At 40.9% G+C, this 16,053-nt stretch overlaps 1 protein-coding gene across 1 annotated transcript in view; it reads left to right on the top strand.

Annotated features, from left to right (window-relative positions):
• Positions 1-3,508: 3,508 nt before the first annotated feature.
• LOC103536924 (coiled-coil domain-containing protein 169-like) overlaps positions 3,509-16,053 on the top strand; it is a 31,064-nt gene continuing 18,519 nt past the window's right edge. Inside the window, exons 1-5 of the mRNA XM_030460596.1 lie at positions 3,509-3,585; positions 3,892-3,942; positions 10,049-10,131; positions 10,576-10,686; positions 10,779-10,819. Coding sequence (XP_030316456.1) covers positions 3,509-3,585; positions 3,892-3,942; positions 10,049-10,131; positions 10,576-10,686; positions 10,779-10,819 — 363 coding nt within the window. The remainder of the gene's footprint in view (positions 3,586-3,891; positions 3,943-10,048; positions 10,132-10,575; positions 10,687-10,778; positions 10,820-16,053) is intronic.

The raw sequence follows: 16,053 nt of genomic DNA on the forward strand, positions 1-16,053 counted from the left end.
GCTTGTAGCTCACATCCTCTACTTTTATGTATAAAATAGTCCTGTTAAAACAAGTTAAGATCAAAGTCTTCAGGAGATCAAATTGTAGCATGATGAGAAAAAAGATTTAACTCCTGTCAGTGTCAGGCAAGCATTGTTCTGTTTCACTCACTGTTCTCTTCACAAGCACTCAGTCTTCCAAATTCATCTCAAAGTAGATTTTCCTAATGCCTACCCCATTTTACAGTTTTTAATGTAATGCATTTATGACCTTCTCTTTCACCTTTTCCCCAAATTTAGTTAATCCTCATTGCTGAAAGTATTGTGCTGTTGAACCTCAATACATACACATCCCTCCAGTTACTCTACCAGATACAGGGGTATCTGGTACCCCTCTAGGAACCCCTGTGTCTTTTAATGTAAAGCTGCATTCTGGTTAACACCCCCAGCCTGTATTGGTGCGTGGGCTTTTCCCATCCCAAACATCAGACTTTTACATCAGTTTTTTGTTATTTGTTCTTCTCAGTAGCTGCTTTCTCCAGGCTCTGAGTGGCAGTCCTGCCCTCCTGCACAGCAACTGCTTCCCCTCAATTCAGCACTGTCAGCAAACCTGTTGAATGTGCTCAGTCCCCCAGGCTGTGAATAAAGAATTAACAGTATTGGCTCAGGTACTGATCCCAGTAAAGCAGTCATACTGTGAATCACCACACTGTAAAGCCTGATGGCACATCCAGTTTCCCAGCATCCTTATTTCCCAGTTATTCCCCCTACAGCTCACCAGTTTGGCTATAAAGACACTATGGTAGACAATATCCAAATTCTCAGTAAACTCAAAATATGCAACATCCCCCTGGCTCTTGGCCACACTGCCAGTCATCTCATCATACCCTAGTTATTGGTGCTACAGAAATTACTACTTTGTAAAAATTAGTTTATCACAATCCAAACATTTGTCTTCAGCAAGTGATCTACCTTGCCTTAGGCACCTCTAAGTGTTTACTCCCTTCACATAATCTGAAGATATGTATTTAAGCATAAAATTCTGTTGTCAAACTACACTGTATTGTGACCAAGTTTACTGACTTTAACTACACATTTTAGACTCAAAAATAACATTAAAAGCCTTAAAGCAACTGAAGTACATTTATAGACACCTATGTATCTAATTTTAAATTACCAGAAGTAAGAAGTGAAGGAAAGCTCTTATGTGGTACACCTGTCACTGCCTTGATTAATACAAACGTTGATGTTTCAAAGTTTTACCCACTCACACAAGACCTCAATCCACAAGACATTTCTGCTTTTCTCCCACTCCAGTTCTCAAACCATCTGATGGAGCACAGTTAGACCTGCTGTCCTGTGCCAACCCAACCAGTGTGGTCTGGACTCATCCTTGTGAGCTAACCTACTTCAAGACACCTAGTAATCCCTGAGTTGAGGGTGAGACCTTAAAGTACCCTGGAAAGGAGATCAAAGAAAAGTCTCAAGGGGCAGAGAGAGTATGCTTCTCAAACTGGAGGGCACATTCAGCATTTCACACCTCAAGTGATAGTTCACTGATTAGATGATGAAATCAATTATAACTTGAGACTGTCAAAAATCACCTCCAGCCCTTGTATATACAGACAAGTGAAATTAAAATGGCTTTTTCTTTTTATGATCAAGCTTCTCACTTTCCATCCTACTACTCTACCCCCAGACACTATATCTCCCTGGATTACTGACCCTGCTGTTGCAGTATCAGAAAGGTGTTAGATTGACCCATTTCAGTGTCACATACTGCCATTTTAGGACTATATGCACAAAATTTCAGGCCCAACTTTTGTATGGCAGTGCTGATCTATACTGTGTTAAAGTAGTGGTAGTAGATAACCCTTGGTTTTAACTTTGAAAGCAGTGTCTGTTACTCCCTAAGCTGTAGGGTTATTATATTAGAACTGTTGTGCAAACAGAATTACTTGAGTGACCGAGAAACCATAACCTCTGTTTTTTCGTAGTATAACAGTAAAGCAAAATTGCAGCCCATCTCTTTCCTGAGAAAATCAACAATTAGTTTCTCTGTGTGAACACCAGGTCCCACGAAACAGTGAGTCGATCTACAACCACATTAATTGCTCCACACTAATTCCTCCCAGTTTCACAGTCTCTTCCATCAACTCCTGTGCCTTTCTGAGCAGCTGGTGAGGAGGCATTTTAGCTCGCTAACCAGAAGAAACTGCAAGCATTTCCCCTAATAAAAGTTTTCTAGGTTTCTTGAGCTGTACTGGCTCACTGGGGATTTGCAGCAATGTCAGTGCTGGCACTGAAACAGGCCAGAGAAAGTGACAAGAGTATGACAGAGGTGGTGCAGTATGAAGCTGTTGGATTATTTTGGTCTACCCCATAAAGCTTTACTTTGAGAAAGCCATGAGCTGATCTGCAATTCCTTGTTTGAAAAATGCAACATCAAATATTTTTTAGCATGAATCCAGACCACTGCAAGATAATTAAAATATTGGACAGTCTGTGTTGACTAATTGTCTCCATTATCTTGATCAGTGATGATTAAGACCAACTATCCTAAACTCTTCAGTCCTCTGTCAGGTTAGGTACTTGCAAACTCGTTTATCCACAGCACAGTGCAATGAGCAAGCATGGCAATTTTAAGACCAGGACCTGCCATGGTGTGCCTGCCTTCACACCTGGGTCAGTGCATATATTTAAAACCATGCGACTTTCCTTCCAAAGAAGTGTTTAAATAAAATCTGCAGGCACTTGTTTTTCCCAGGTCATGAAAAGCATAGCAAACCAACAGTTCATCCTACATGTTCACAGCTTTTTAACTGGGCTAAAACTGTCACCATATTTAGCATGGTTTGGGTTGGAAGGGGCCTTTAAAGGTCATCTGGTCCAACCCCCTGCAGAGTGACCAGGGACACCTTCAACTCAGATCAGGTTTCAAGGAGCCCCTTCCAACCTGACCTTGAATATTTCCAGGGATGGGGTATGTATCACCCCTCTGGGCAACCAGTGCGTGTTTCACCACCCTCATAGTAGAAAGCTTTCTCGTATCTCATCTGAGTCGGTACCCTCTTCCAGGTTAAAACCATTACACTCTGTCCCATCACTACAGGCCCGTAATTTTATAGTGCTGGTGAGCCACATGCTGGAGACTTCCCTGCACAACGGGAAGAAAATCCCCATCAAACCAGAGGCCGTTACAGCAGCGATGGTGCAGAGCTGCTACACATGCGGGAAGGCCTCGGCCGCAGGGGGTGAGGGCGACGCCGGCTGCCGGGCGGGTGTTCGCCCCCGACCCCCGCTTTTCCTGAGAAGCGAGAGAGCCACGGCAGCTGCGGGGACCGGGGCCAGCAGCCCCCAGGGGTGACCGAGCCGGGGGTCGGGACCACGGTCCGCCCGCCTCCGGTCACACTACGGCGGCATCGGGCCGCGCTGATCCCTCGGGCCGCCGCCGGGCGCGCAGTGGCCGTTACCCCGCGCAACGGCCGCCGCTGCCAGGGCTGCGAGCGGTGCGGGGGCCGCCGGCGCCATGGGGGAAGGCGGCGGCTGGCGGGGAGCAGACACCGAGCTGCTGGCGCTGGAGCTGGGGCGAGAGAGGCGCAAGATGTGAGTGCCCGCCGGGCGACGGGGCCGAGGGCAGGGACTCGGCAGCAGCCACCTGCTCCGGGCCGGCTCCGAGACGGACCCGCCCCGAGTCCTGCCGCCTGCCCGCGGCAAAATGGCGGCTGTGGGCTGGGGTGAGGGTGAGGGTGAGGAGAACCCTGAGAGGTCGTGTGTGTCCGGCAGGTCCCACAGCTCCTCTCGGCTGTGCTGGGGAACACGATGGGAGCGGTGAGACAGCGTGGGGCATGGGGCACGGTGAGCAATAGGAACAGCTGGGAATCGGGCTGGGGCTGGCACGGTGAGCAATAGGAACAGCTGGGAATTGGGCTGGGGCTGGCACAGGGAGCCGGGAGATGTTGGGTAATTTTAGCCGAGAATGAGGTTGGTACTGAGCAGGCCTGGAAAACAGGACTGGGTGTCACGGTTTAACTGCAGCAGGCAGCTGAACAGTGCAGAGCTACTTGCTCAGTCCCAGTGAGATGGGGGAGAAAACAGGAGGGGTAAAAGTGGTAAAATCTAGGTTGAGATAAAGACAGTTTAGTAAGGTTAAAAAAAAACCAAAACTAAAACCAAACAACCAACCAACACCACAAAATTCAAAACAGAAATAAACCCAACAAAAGCAAATTATATGAAAACCTCAGTTGGTTACCACCAGCCTACCAATGCCAGTCCTCAAGCAACTGAAACCCTGGACGACTCTGCATCCCTTCCCAGTTTTATTGCTGAGGACATCAATAGATGATTTGGAATATTCCTGTGGTTGGTCTGGGACAGCTGTCCCGCTATGTCCTGTCCCAACTTGGAACAACCCAGCCTGCTCGCTGGAGGTGTGGTGTGAAAAGTCTTTGATGTGCAAGCAGTGCTCAGAAGTAATAAAAACATCGGTGTATTGCCAACCCTGATTTCATCACAAATCCAAACACAGCACCACAGGAGCTACTGGGAAGAAAACTAACTGCATCCCAGCCCAAACCAGTACACTTGAACTACAAGCTGTGATGGGGGAAGAACAGCAAAGACATCATGTTTTGATGAGGAAGACTCAAATGTGATGAGGTGCTCTTTAAACATGCTTCTTTCCACAATGTTGAAAAAAACTGGAAAGATGGATTTCACTTTACTATTAGTAAATATATCTGAAATGCACAGGGAAGGTATGGTATCCTTCTAGTGCAGTTTGCAGAGCAGATGAGGACTTGTTACAGCTATCAGTCCCATTGCTTATGCAGCAAAAATGTCAGTGCTCTGATGATTGTTGATGCTCACACAGTGGTGGAGTTACAAGTCATTTTTTCCCCCCTTGTTTGCTTAGGAAGTTGCACATTTTTCCTTGTGTTAAAGGATTGCCTTTTAAATGTTAATCAATTAAATGTTAGAAAGTACCAAACGGTCCTGTGCTGCCTTAAGTCAGACCCTTAATGTTTACACTTACATACCATTTTCCAACATTATATTCCACACTGATTTTTACCCTGTAGAGTGTTTCCTTCAGTGTCTCAGCTCCAGATTCTGTTCAAAATAGTGTTGCAATTGTGGATTTCATAAAATGTTTATTCACTATCAGAAGGAGGGCGGCAGCCAGTATTGACAGAGTCAAAATGGTGAGGCAGCTTCTGCATTCAAAATGGCACAAAAGGTGCTTAGACATATTTAAATCAACACATAAGCAAATGTTATTTTACTAAGTCTCCTGAACAGTAGTTTGTTGGTGTAATGTATCAATTATTCCTTGTGTGCAACAATTCTTTTACTGACAGATGATCCTGGTAACATTGGTGTTTAGGTAAAAAGCAGAAAGGGGGCCACAATGAAGGAAACTCCCTATTTACAAGGAGTCACCTGGACAAGACAAGGGGCAATGGACACAAGTTGCTCCTGGCAGGATTCCGATTGAACACAAGAGGAAAATTTTTCACTATGAGGACATTCAGACATTGGAATAGTCTCCTATTCTCCCATTGGAATCCATCACTCCCCCACTTTGGAAGGTTTTAAGTCTCAGCTCAATGGGGTGCTGAGACATCTCATATAAACAATAATATTAGAAGGGTTGGGCCAGATGATCCTTGAGGTCTCTTCCAACCTGACAGTCTATGATTCAATGATTCTATGGTATTTGCCTTGTTTCACTGCTCTGATATTTAATTTTTTTAATTAATGAAGACCTTATGTATTCTTTATGTATCTTAAGTTCTTGCTAATCTCCCTAAGGATCTTCTGCAAGACTGGGGTCAAAGCCTAGGACACATTGTGAAGTGGTGGCTTACTTACTAGTGAAAAGAAAATACGTATTAGGTTTATTTATATAATTATTTATATTAATAAAAAAACTTTATTTTGATGCCATGACAGTGAAAGACTGTCACGCTGCTTCAGGTAGATTGTGCACCTATTTCTTGTGTATATCTTGTGTGTGTGAGCAGACTTTACCATTTTTGCCTTTTTCATGGAAGTTATTCAACCCAGTTTTTAATGACCAGGGTTGTCAGCAAAAGCATCTAAACCAGTGGCACATACAGTCAATGAATACAAAAAAGACACTTTGAAGGTGTAAGTCACCTGACCTGCTTCAGCTCACTGATTTAGCATGAGAGGGTTCCCACCCTAGGATGTGCCTATTTCTCTTGGGTATAAAGCAGGATTCCTTCACAGCCAGTTCACCCTTGTCTTCTTTTTACTGTTCTATTTGATTATTGTGCCAGTTAGGCAGCTGGTTAACAGCCCACCTACCTCTCTCATTTAACATTCATGAAGAGTAAATTGAATCATCCATGTTCATATGGAATTTGTACATAGAGTACCTGCTGATTCTCAGTGATCGTAGATGTATTACTGGGAGATCCTTCAAAGGCTTAATGAAAGAGCTTTAATCTGACCCTGAATTACTGTAATCAAGATTCAGTACAGGTTTTGATTGGTGAATGTCATGGCAAATGTTACTGAGAAAGAGAAAGTATGTAATATTGCAGCATACTACTTAATAGACAGAGGTCTTAAAGCCATATAGTTATGGATGTCAGCTAATTGTTCGTGGAGTTGTGTGTCATTCAGCTTCTGTGACTTTCCTGGCAAGGAAAGCTGCAGCATTTCCCCAGCACACTGCTGGCTGCAAATACCAGAAGTCTGTAGCTCTCAGTACTGTATATACCTTTCACTGTGATGCCTTTTGCACTGCACAGGATTTTTTCTGCTTTGTTTATAGGTTCTGAAAGCATCTCTGTACTTAATATTCTACAGAAATCAGTAAAGGTCTCCTGTGTTACAGAGCTGATGCCCTGCCTTTAGGCAAACTGATGATTTGCCTCAAGCTTCTCCTCTAATTTTTCACTGGTTTCTCTCTACTCTAGCAAATGGCTTCAGGCAGCCTTTTGCCTGATAATGTGCACCAGCTATCCAGATCTGGGTAGCAAAATGTGCAGGAAAATGTCTTTCATCCTAAATGACTGTCACTTTCAAGTAAAGCAACACCTGCAAACTGTCTTGAAAAGAAACAGCAACTTTTTCTTTTGTAATTTCAATCACAGCCTTCTTATATGAATCACACTTTTTCCTCCTTCACAAGAGGCTTTCTTGTTATGCTCAGTATGCAAAGCTACAGTTAAGTTCTCCTGATGACTTACATGTGAGCTTCCAGGATTTCTAGCTTTCTTCTGTGATGACTATAAATTGTCCATTGACATGGGAAAGATTCATAGGCCTTGAGTAGGTCTAATTTTGTTTAAGGTGAGGTTGTAGGTAAAATCATACCACATTGATATTAAGTACAGACCAAGTCTCTGGGCAGGCAGCTATACACAGCTCCATTAAATTCACAGTACGTGGCATGACTGTCACTTTCTATCACAATTAGAAGTAATGCCAGAAATGCAAAATGCTCTGGTACATTAAAAAGCTTAAGTATTTACTAAGTTGTTCAAAGTGATTTATTTCTACATTCCTTCTCTGTCAGTACAGGGACTGTAATTTACTGCATATACACTGACTAAACCAGAGAGGTTCCTTCATCTCCTTTCTGGGTGCTAGTAGAGTATTAAATGTTTAATAATAATTAGACTTTTTTAAAACTGGATTCGGTTGCCAAATGAAAATGAGACTTTCTGTCAGTGTGGAAACTACAGTCTGACAGCTGACAATTTATCATTTCTGTACACATTTGCATCAGGACAAAATATAATTGGAAGCTGGCTGGCAGTTTTGCTAATGGTGCAGAAACAATAATAAAATCTAATGTGAAAATGCTGTATATAGTTTTGGAATGGTAGCAGAAATTAAAAATTGAAAGCATAGGATTTAAAGAACTCATTTATCTGCGCTGTCCCTCTGCATCCATCTAAGCACCTAGTTAGGATTTGTTTGAGATGGAAAACAAGTTCAATATGCAGCTACAGCTGCAGCTTTGACTGTGTCTAATTTACAGTATTATTTCTTTCCAAAAATCCCATTTTAACACTCACTGTCATTTTCCTTTTTTCCAACCACAGTGATATTGATTGGAGTCTACTTTATAAGAACCTTATCTATTTTTATTGGAATTATACCAGCAATATAGTAAGATTTTGTCTTTCTTCATGTGCCTTTTTCACTTGGAGTGGGAGTAAATAGGCAGTAACAATCAGATTTCCTTTGGTTTTCATGCATCTAAGCTTTCTGACTCATATGTTTCAAGTCTTATCTTTACCTGGGGCTTTTACCTCACCCTGTTATCTCCAGCAAGTTACCAGTGCTTCCATTATTTCTTTGCCTGTGTTCCCACCATCAAATTCAATGTTGGTAGGGGCAAAAAGATCAATAAGGCAAGGAAGGATTGGAAGACCCAGCTTTCCCCTGCCATTTGAGATGTCTGTCTTATTGTACTCCATTGTGTTTCTTGCATTGAAAACTTGAATTACCTTAAATTACTCTTCTTTACCTTTCTTTACTATTTCAGCTCTTCCACCCTCCCTACTCCAGGCGTACCTTTTCTATTTCTTAAGATTGGTTGGTTTGCTTCTGCTTCTCCAGCTTTCAATTGAAATCTGATGATTCAAGCTATGGAAAAGAAATGTCACCAACTGTATGTGAACATGAGGAGTGCAATGGTTGGTACCATTTCTATGTGCTCAGCTCTACTGTCAAAGTATTTGTCAGATTTTTTGTGGGCTAATTAACTGTTTTTCTAAGAGCATTTCTCATTAAGAACATGTTTGGAAACAGAAGTTCCATATTGACATGGAAGTACCTCTTTAAAAAACAAAACAAAATATGGGACAGTGCAATTATTTTCTGTCTTGCATCTTCTAGTGACCTAGGCTAATATTTAAAAGACATCGTTTATCATATTGGTATTGTAACACATCTTCCAAAGGGCTGCATGTGCAGAATTGTGCTCCTAGTTCTTCTGAAGTATCTTAATATGGGCACTGACAAATGGAGGCACCCAGTAACCATCTGTTGGTTGGTTGGGGTTTTTTGTTTGTCTTTTATCGTTGTTTTTTTTTTTTTTTTTTAAATCTTGGCCTTTCAAACTTAACTTTAAAGGACACAAAAATAACCCACAAACTGCTCTTGCATTGTGTTGCCCTGTGTTTTGTAAGCATCTGTGCTGGTGTGGGCTGACCTGCTGGGATCTCACAGGCTGGAGCTTTTCTCCATAGACACCTGCAGAAGAACCAGGCTGCTGGCATAAATATGGTCAATAATTTAATTAGCAGCAGTTTCCCCTTGGAGTAATCAAAGTGACATGATTAATTGTGGCACTACCATCTTACCACTTAGAAGGATGAGGGTGATTCAGCACACTGTCTGATGCATGGGAGTGGGATGTGCTTTCATCACTCCTCTGCTAGCTTCTGCTTCTGGTCATCACTTCCAAGGCAGAAAGAGCTCAGTTTCCATGGGATTTGTCAGCTGTCTGGCTGCCCAGCCAGTGTGTACACAAGTAATCAATGGGCAAAATTTTTTTCCCCACAAATGACTGAAAAAAGAGTTGGTTTTAGGACCTGGCTTCCTTTTCTGATAGTCATAGTAGGTGCTGTGCTTTGATTGTTTTTATTGTGGGCACAGTTTTGAAAATTACTGCCATCCAGCAGGGAATCAAAATCCAGAAGTCATTTTGAATTTCAAATAGCCCATTTCTTGGGCATATTCTTGTTTTCAAAAAGATAGTTCTTAGGCATCTTTAGATGAAAAATTAAAACCAGTGAATTCTCTCCATTTGTTTAATTCTAATGATCTGCTAGACAGTTATTACATTTTAGGAAATGTCTGTCTTGGTTTTTCTTCATATAATTTTATTCACAAAGTAGAAATGCTTCTACTTTAAGGCACACAGTATTCACAGAGAAAAATATATGGGCAAAATAATTGAATTAAGTAGGAAAGATCAATAGATACTTAATCTGAAAATATATTCAATTTATTCTTTTCAATGTTAATAATAAGTTTAATGCAGCAGCCAATTTATTGACTTTTTTAAATACCACAGAAAAATACTTGAAACCTCAATATTTGGACTGAGAAAAACAGTAACAGAACTGGAAAAAAGACTGAGCAGTGTTGAAGATGGAGGTAAGTGAACTGCAACAGAGTCTTGCTAATGGATTAATTATTTTGGGAATAACCTCCAGAGGTACAAAACTTTATTCAGAAATTTATATACTCCCTCTGCAAATGTGACTGTTACAGGTGTGGTGTATTAAAGTTTATTAATTAAATTAAAATTAAAGTTTACTACATGTTTCAGATTAGCTTTAATTATTAAAGAATTCATGAATAACATGAATTCATGGAGTTGGTTAGTATTCTGACCACAGTAAGCCCAGTGACAAATTCTTGATGACTTGATTTGTATTTTCAAGCTCTTTTGTATGCAGATATCCTCACTGTAAGGATTACTAACTGGACACTTTTTCAGTCTCCAAAAAAAAGTGGGAACAATTTGAAAAAATGCTGCCTTTTACTTGAAATGGCACAAAATAACCTGGGCAGAATAATACTGTATTTGTTTTTAAGGTAATGAGTGGAAGACCAGATATGAGATACAAGTAGAATTGAACAAACAACTGGAAAGGCAAATCAATATTCTTCAAGAGAAGATGGAGCTTACTTGTTGCAACCCAGCAGGTAGAAATGGGTATTCATAACTGGTTTTCTATAGAGTGACTGTCCATATGTTGAAATTATATCAATTGGGCACATTTTCTGCTTATTTGTAGATAAACTGTCCACTGTCCGCACCTTTGATCAAATGCCTTTGGTGAGTACTATGGTATTTGTTTGGTTAACAAAAAATAGCAGTGTAATTGAAGTACTTGTATAATCTTTGTTTTATTCATGACAGAAAATATCAACAGTGTGGTCAAGAAACACACATGAAAAATCTGCATTCTATTTTTATTGTTTCAGATATGCTGTTGCATAGATAGTTGCAAAATAGTAAAATTGTTAAATAGGAGGTGCATAAGGTCTGAATGCTGTCACATGAAATTTTTGATGAGTGAAGGTTGTGTGACTGGACCTGCAGTAAGACATATGAGGTGGTGTAGCTGGATTAGTTCCATGAAAAAAAGAAAAATATTAAACCTTGATCACCAAAAAAAAATGGAAGAGCCCTCTTTGACATCTTCTAGCTCACCTCTCCTACTCAAGCAGGGCCAGCTACAGTAGATTGCCCAGCGTCATTGCCCAGGCCAGTTGGGTTTTTGCTGTCTGCACACAGAGACTCCACAACTTCTCTGGGCAACAAGTTACACTGTTTAACCACTCTCACAGTAAAAAAAGTGCTTTCTTATGATCAAATGGAATTTCACATATTTCAGTTTGTGCCCATTGCCTCTCATCTTGACAGTGGGTACCACTGAGATGAGTCTGGCTCCCTCTTCATTCCCTCTCCTAACATTTATACACATTGCTGAGATCCCCCTGGGCCTTCTCTTTCCCAGGCTGAACAGTCCCAGTTCTCTCAGCCTCTCCTCATCTGTCAGATGTTCAGTCCCTTAATCATCTTCATAGCCCTGTGCTGGACTTGGCACAGGAAATCCATATCTTTCTTGTACTGGGGAGACTAGAACTGGACAATAGATCTCTGGATATGTCTCACAAGTGCAAAAGAGAAGGGATATGTCACCTCCTTCAGCCTGCTGGCAATGTTCTTCCTAATGGATACCAGGTGGCACTGGCTTTCTTTGCAGCATTAGTACATTGCTGGCTTTTGGTCATCTTGTTGTCAAGGGGCTTCCTGGCCAGCCAGCCCCCAGCAAATGGTATTACCTGGAGTTATTTCTCCCCTGGGACAGGACTTTGCATTTTTTTCTGCTGAACTGAATTTCATGTGATTTCTCTCTGCCTGTTTCTCTAGACTGTCTCCCCTGAATGGCAACAGAATCCTCAGGTATATCAGTCACTTTTCCCAATTTTAAACCAACTTTGACACCATAGATGAATAGCTGTAGTGACATTTTGCTTAATATAGTTACAGGAATATTCCTTGTACAGTTAATAGACCATTTTTGCAACACCAAGGGAAGTATCTGTTTCCATTTAAAAATGTTATTTCTTAATAAGTTTATAGTTCATGACCTGTCTTTCAACAAAGCACAAAACATTTTTCTGTGATCTTGAGAAAATGGCAAGAAAAAAACAGCAAATATTTTGGCCTCTTAGTCTTCTGAAGCAGTAAATGAAAACAATTTTAGATTCAGGACTGCTTTTTCCTTAGTCTGTCATCTGCTGAAATCTTTGAGACCTTTTTCTGCTTCTTACCCACTTTGAGAAGTAAGTCAGATAAAAAGGTGATAATGCCTTGTAGTATAAGCAGGAATAATGAGCATTATAAGGCAGAGCTCTGACAATTTTTATTCCAATTGCTTATGCTTACAGAAGTGTTTCCATCTGACTTTTTTATGCTTCAGATTCTGAAGATTAATGTGAGTTTACTGAGCCTAGAAGAGGCTGTGTGCCCTATTAGTGGGAATGATTATCTGTTGTAAGCAGGGTATGAATAATAACTGCTCTTTCTGATTTGATCCATGGCTTTCAGATAATAAACATTCTTGCCATTTTTTAATACTGTCCTAGAGATAGTGGTATTTTCTAGGTTGGCAAGGTATTTGATTTTTTTTTTAAAGCCCCTAATTAAAAAGAGAACAAAATCTTTCCCATCCCACTTTCCTGATTCATGGAATTGACTTGAAAATGCATCTGGGATTAGATTTGAAGGAAAGTCTTGGAGGCAGAACACTGATCTAGAAAATTTACAGTAGAGCCTGCTTCAGACTGTTATTTCTGTCACCCTGTAAAGCACAGTCTGGCAAGCATTCTTACAGTGTCACCAGTGTTTATTTCCATCCAATTGCTAGTCCTCTCTTACCCAGTCCAATTACACCTTGCCAAGCACTTGAAGAGTCATTACCAGAGAGATAATCTCCTCTACCAGCAGCTCTGCAGCATCAGTCCAGTATATTTCTAATCCCTACTAAATACTGCCTTGTTTCCTCTCCTATGAGCTAGGTCCTGAGAGGTCTAGTAACAGTTCCCACAAAGAAAGAAGGAGAGCACAGCTGGAAGATTCAAACTGCTAGAGGAGTCCAGAAGAAAGTTTCAAGGCCCCTCAGTTTCTGGGCCCCTCAGTTTAGGAAGGATATTGAGGTCCTGGAGTGGGTCCAAAGGAGGGCAACCAGGCTGGTGAAGGGACTCGAGCACAGACCCTATGAGGAGAGGCTGAGGGAACTGGGGCTGTTCAGCCTGGAAAAGAGGAGGCTCAGAGGAGACCTCATCACTCTCTACAACTCCCTGAAAGGAGGGGGTAGCCAGGTGGGGGTTGGTCTCTTTTCCCAGGCAACTCTCAGCAAGACAAGAGGGCACGGTCTCAGGTTGTGCCAGGGGAGGTTTAGGTTGGATATTAGAAAGAATTTCTTTATGGAGAGGGTGATCAGGCATTGGAATGGGCTGCCCAGGGAAGTAGTGGATTCTCCATCCCTGGAGATATTTAAAAAGAGACTGGATGTGGCACTCAGTGCCATGGTCTGGTAACTGCAGCAGTAGTGGATTAAGGGTTGGACTTGATGATCTCTGAGGTACCTTCCAACCCAGCCAATTCTATGATTCTATGATAAAGAGTCCTTGGCTTACTTACTTTTTAAGTCTGGAGACTGTGAGCCATGCCACAGGTTTTTCTTCTTCAGTTTTGCCATGAAGTTTCTTCTTCAGCCTTCCCATGTAGAGTGAATACATTCTTCTGTTTGCTAGCTAGAGGGGAGATAAAAGTGCTTGGGGATTTAGTGAAATGCTTCATTTCCCCTCGTTTTGGTTTTCAGGACATGGAAAGAAGAGATGAAAATAGATGTATTTTGTGGGCCTTAATGGAGTTTTTTTGCACTGAAGCTTTCAGAAAAGTCTATTTTTACAGACAGTCTTGAAGGATGGAGAGCTGTTTTGTTTTTTTCTTTTAAATTTTGGGAGATAAAACACTGGTTAAAAAGATACAGGTGTTTAAGCATGTAGGTTTATCCAAATCCTTTTTATGGTTTTGAGAGTTATTCAGGGGAGCAGTAGGAAATATTTAGCTTCTCCACAAAGAATTTAAGAGCAGATGTGGTGAGTGGGTGTGGAAAAACAAAAAGCTTTGCAGCCATTCATCAATCTACGTTTGCTCAGAGTAGAAATGCTGAGTGGGTATATATAGTCATGTGAGTGTGTTAAATGAAAAGTACACCATGATACTCACTTTTCAGCTTGCAGTTGTGTAAGAAGCTCTGTGTAAAGACACCAAAATTATTCTTCCAGCAAGATAATACAATTTCTAGAATATGGCAATATTAGACAGTAGATTTTGTTTTGAGCAGCATATCTAGAAAATTAAATAGTATTTGCCAGTCTTATTAGCCTGTGTTATCAAGGAATTAGACTAATGTAATTGGAGTAATTACAAGGACCTCCAATAATTCTTAGCTTCTTGAGGATTTTCAGCTGTATTTAACAGAGGAAATATTTTAAAGATACTGAGGAGATTTATCTCACTCAGCTAGTCATTTGCAGTCCTACCCTAGTAAACAGAAGGAGAAAAACGTGTCAATAGAGTAATTAATCCTGTTTAGAGATAGGTAGCATAAACTACATTCTCAGAATCAAGCACTACAGAGAAAATAAAATAAAATTAGTCAGCAGGGACCCTGGCAGTCAGCAAGCTCTAAAAGTCTGAATAAAAGAGAATAATACAAATGCAAATTCTGGAGTGATGAGCAAGGAAGCACAGAGGATTTTCTATGTTCATAAATTGCAAAAATTGTTGCTGATGGCTTGTACTATTTTTGCTTTAAAATTAAAATTATACTGATGAATGATTCCTTGCTATTAAAACCAACCCTAAACCATTTAAATATCTAATTGCCAATCTGTAGTCCTGAGATCATCTTTATTTGTTGTTTAAAAAAACCCATGGAGGTGTCACATGACAGTAAGTGTAGAACCACTACCTTGAACACACTAATTTTTACAGCCATATTCTAGAAATATTGTTTTTGGGTACTGAGAGTGGATTAAAAATAACCTAACAGTGATAAACACAAGGGATTTCCATTTAGTTAGTGATTTCCCTTATGTCATACAGTACTTCAAAAATAATTACAGAAGGAATGCATTCTCTCTGAAGTGTAACATGATGTGAATTTTAGTTGCCTCTCTTAAACTTGCTGCATTCATTTGTTCCCATTTTGTCATTAGATGATTTTTGGTGAAATACATGCTGTGTGCTAAGCATAATTTTCCATAGAAGCAGAAAGGAAATTATTCCTTTCTCTCTCACCATTTCTGAAAGAAAAAAAAAAAAAAAAAAAAGAATCCCTAGATAGAGGCTTTAGTATGCAAAATCAGTCCAGAAGAGCACAGTCCTGGTAGCATTGCCTTAGCAACGCTCTAGTTAAGATTAGCCAAGGAACCAAGGTTTCTGTGATAAATCACCAGTTCCAGGAATGTCCAGTGCTGTAGCTGTGAAAATTCTGACATTAAGGGCCAGATACTTGCATTGCAAAGCTTCCTTTCAGAGAGCATGGTGACCACAGAACAGAGAGCCACACATGGCCACCTCAGGGGTTCTGCTGTCGGTTTTAAACTGCAAGCAGAATGTGTGGAAGTGTCACACTGGAGAAGGTGTTGGGAACATGACAGAAGGAGGATCTTAGGTTCATGAAAAGATGTAACAAAGACTTCATGTTTCAGTAGGTGTTGATAACTGCTTATAGGGAACATCAGCACTTTATAATGGCATAGGAAATATTGATAATTCTCCCAGCAAGTCACTGTTACATGAACCCTCTTGCTTTTGCTGTTTTAAGTCACCAGTAGCTCTATAGGAAGAAGAAATCCATTTCTGAAACTTCGAAGTTTTCTGAAACTTACAAGTATTTTGGAGAAAGTTCCTTAGTGTGGTGTGCTGCCCTAGGTTGCATCCTGGCTTTTCACAGACTTCCCCTTTCTACCCCTTTCATTTGACCT

This window comes from Calypte anna, chromosome 1 (genome assembly GCF_003957555.1).
Source record: "Calypte anna isolate BGI_N300 chromosome 1, bCalAnn1_v1.p, whole genome shotgun sequence".
Taxonomy (NCBI): Eukaryota; Metazoa; Chordata; class Aves; order Apodiformes; family Trochilidae; genus Calypte; species Calypte anna.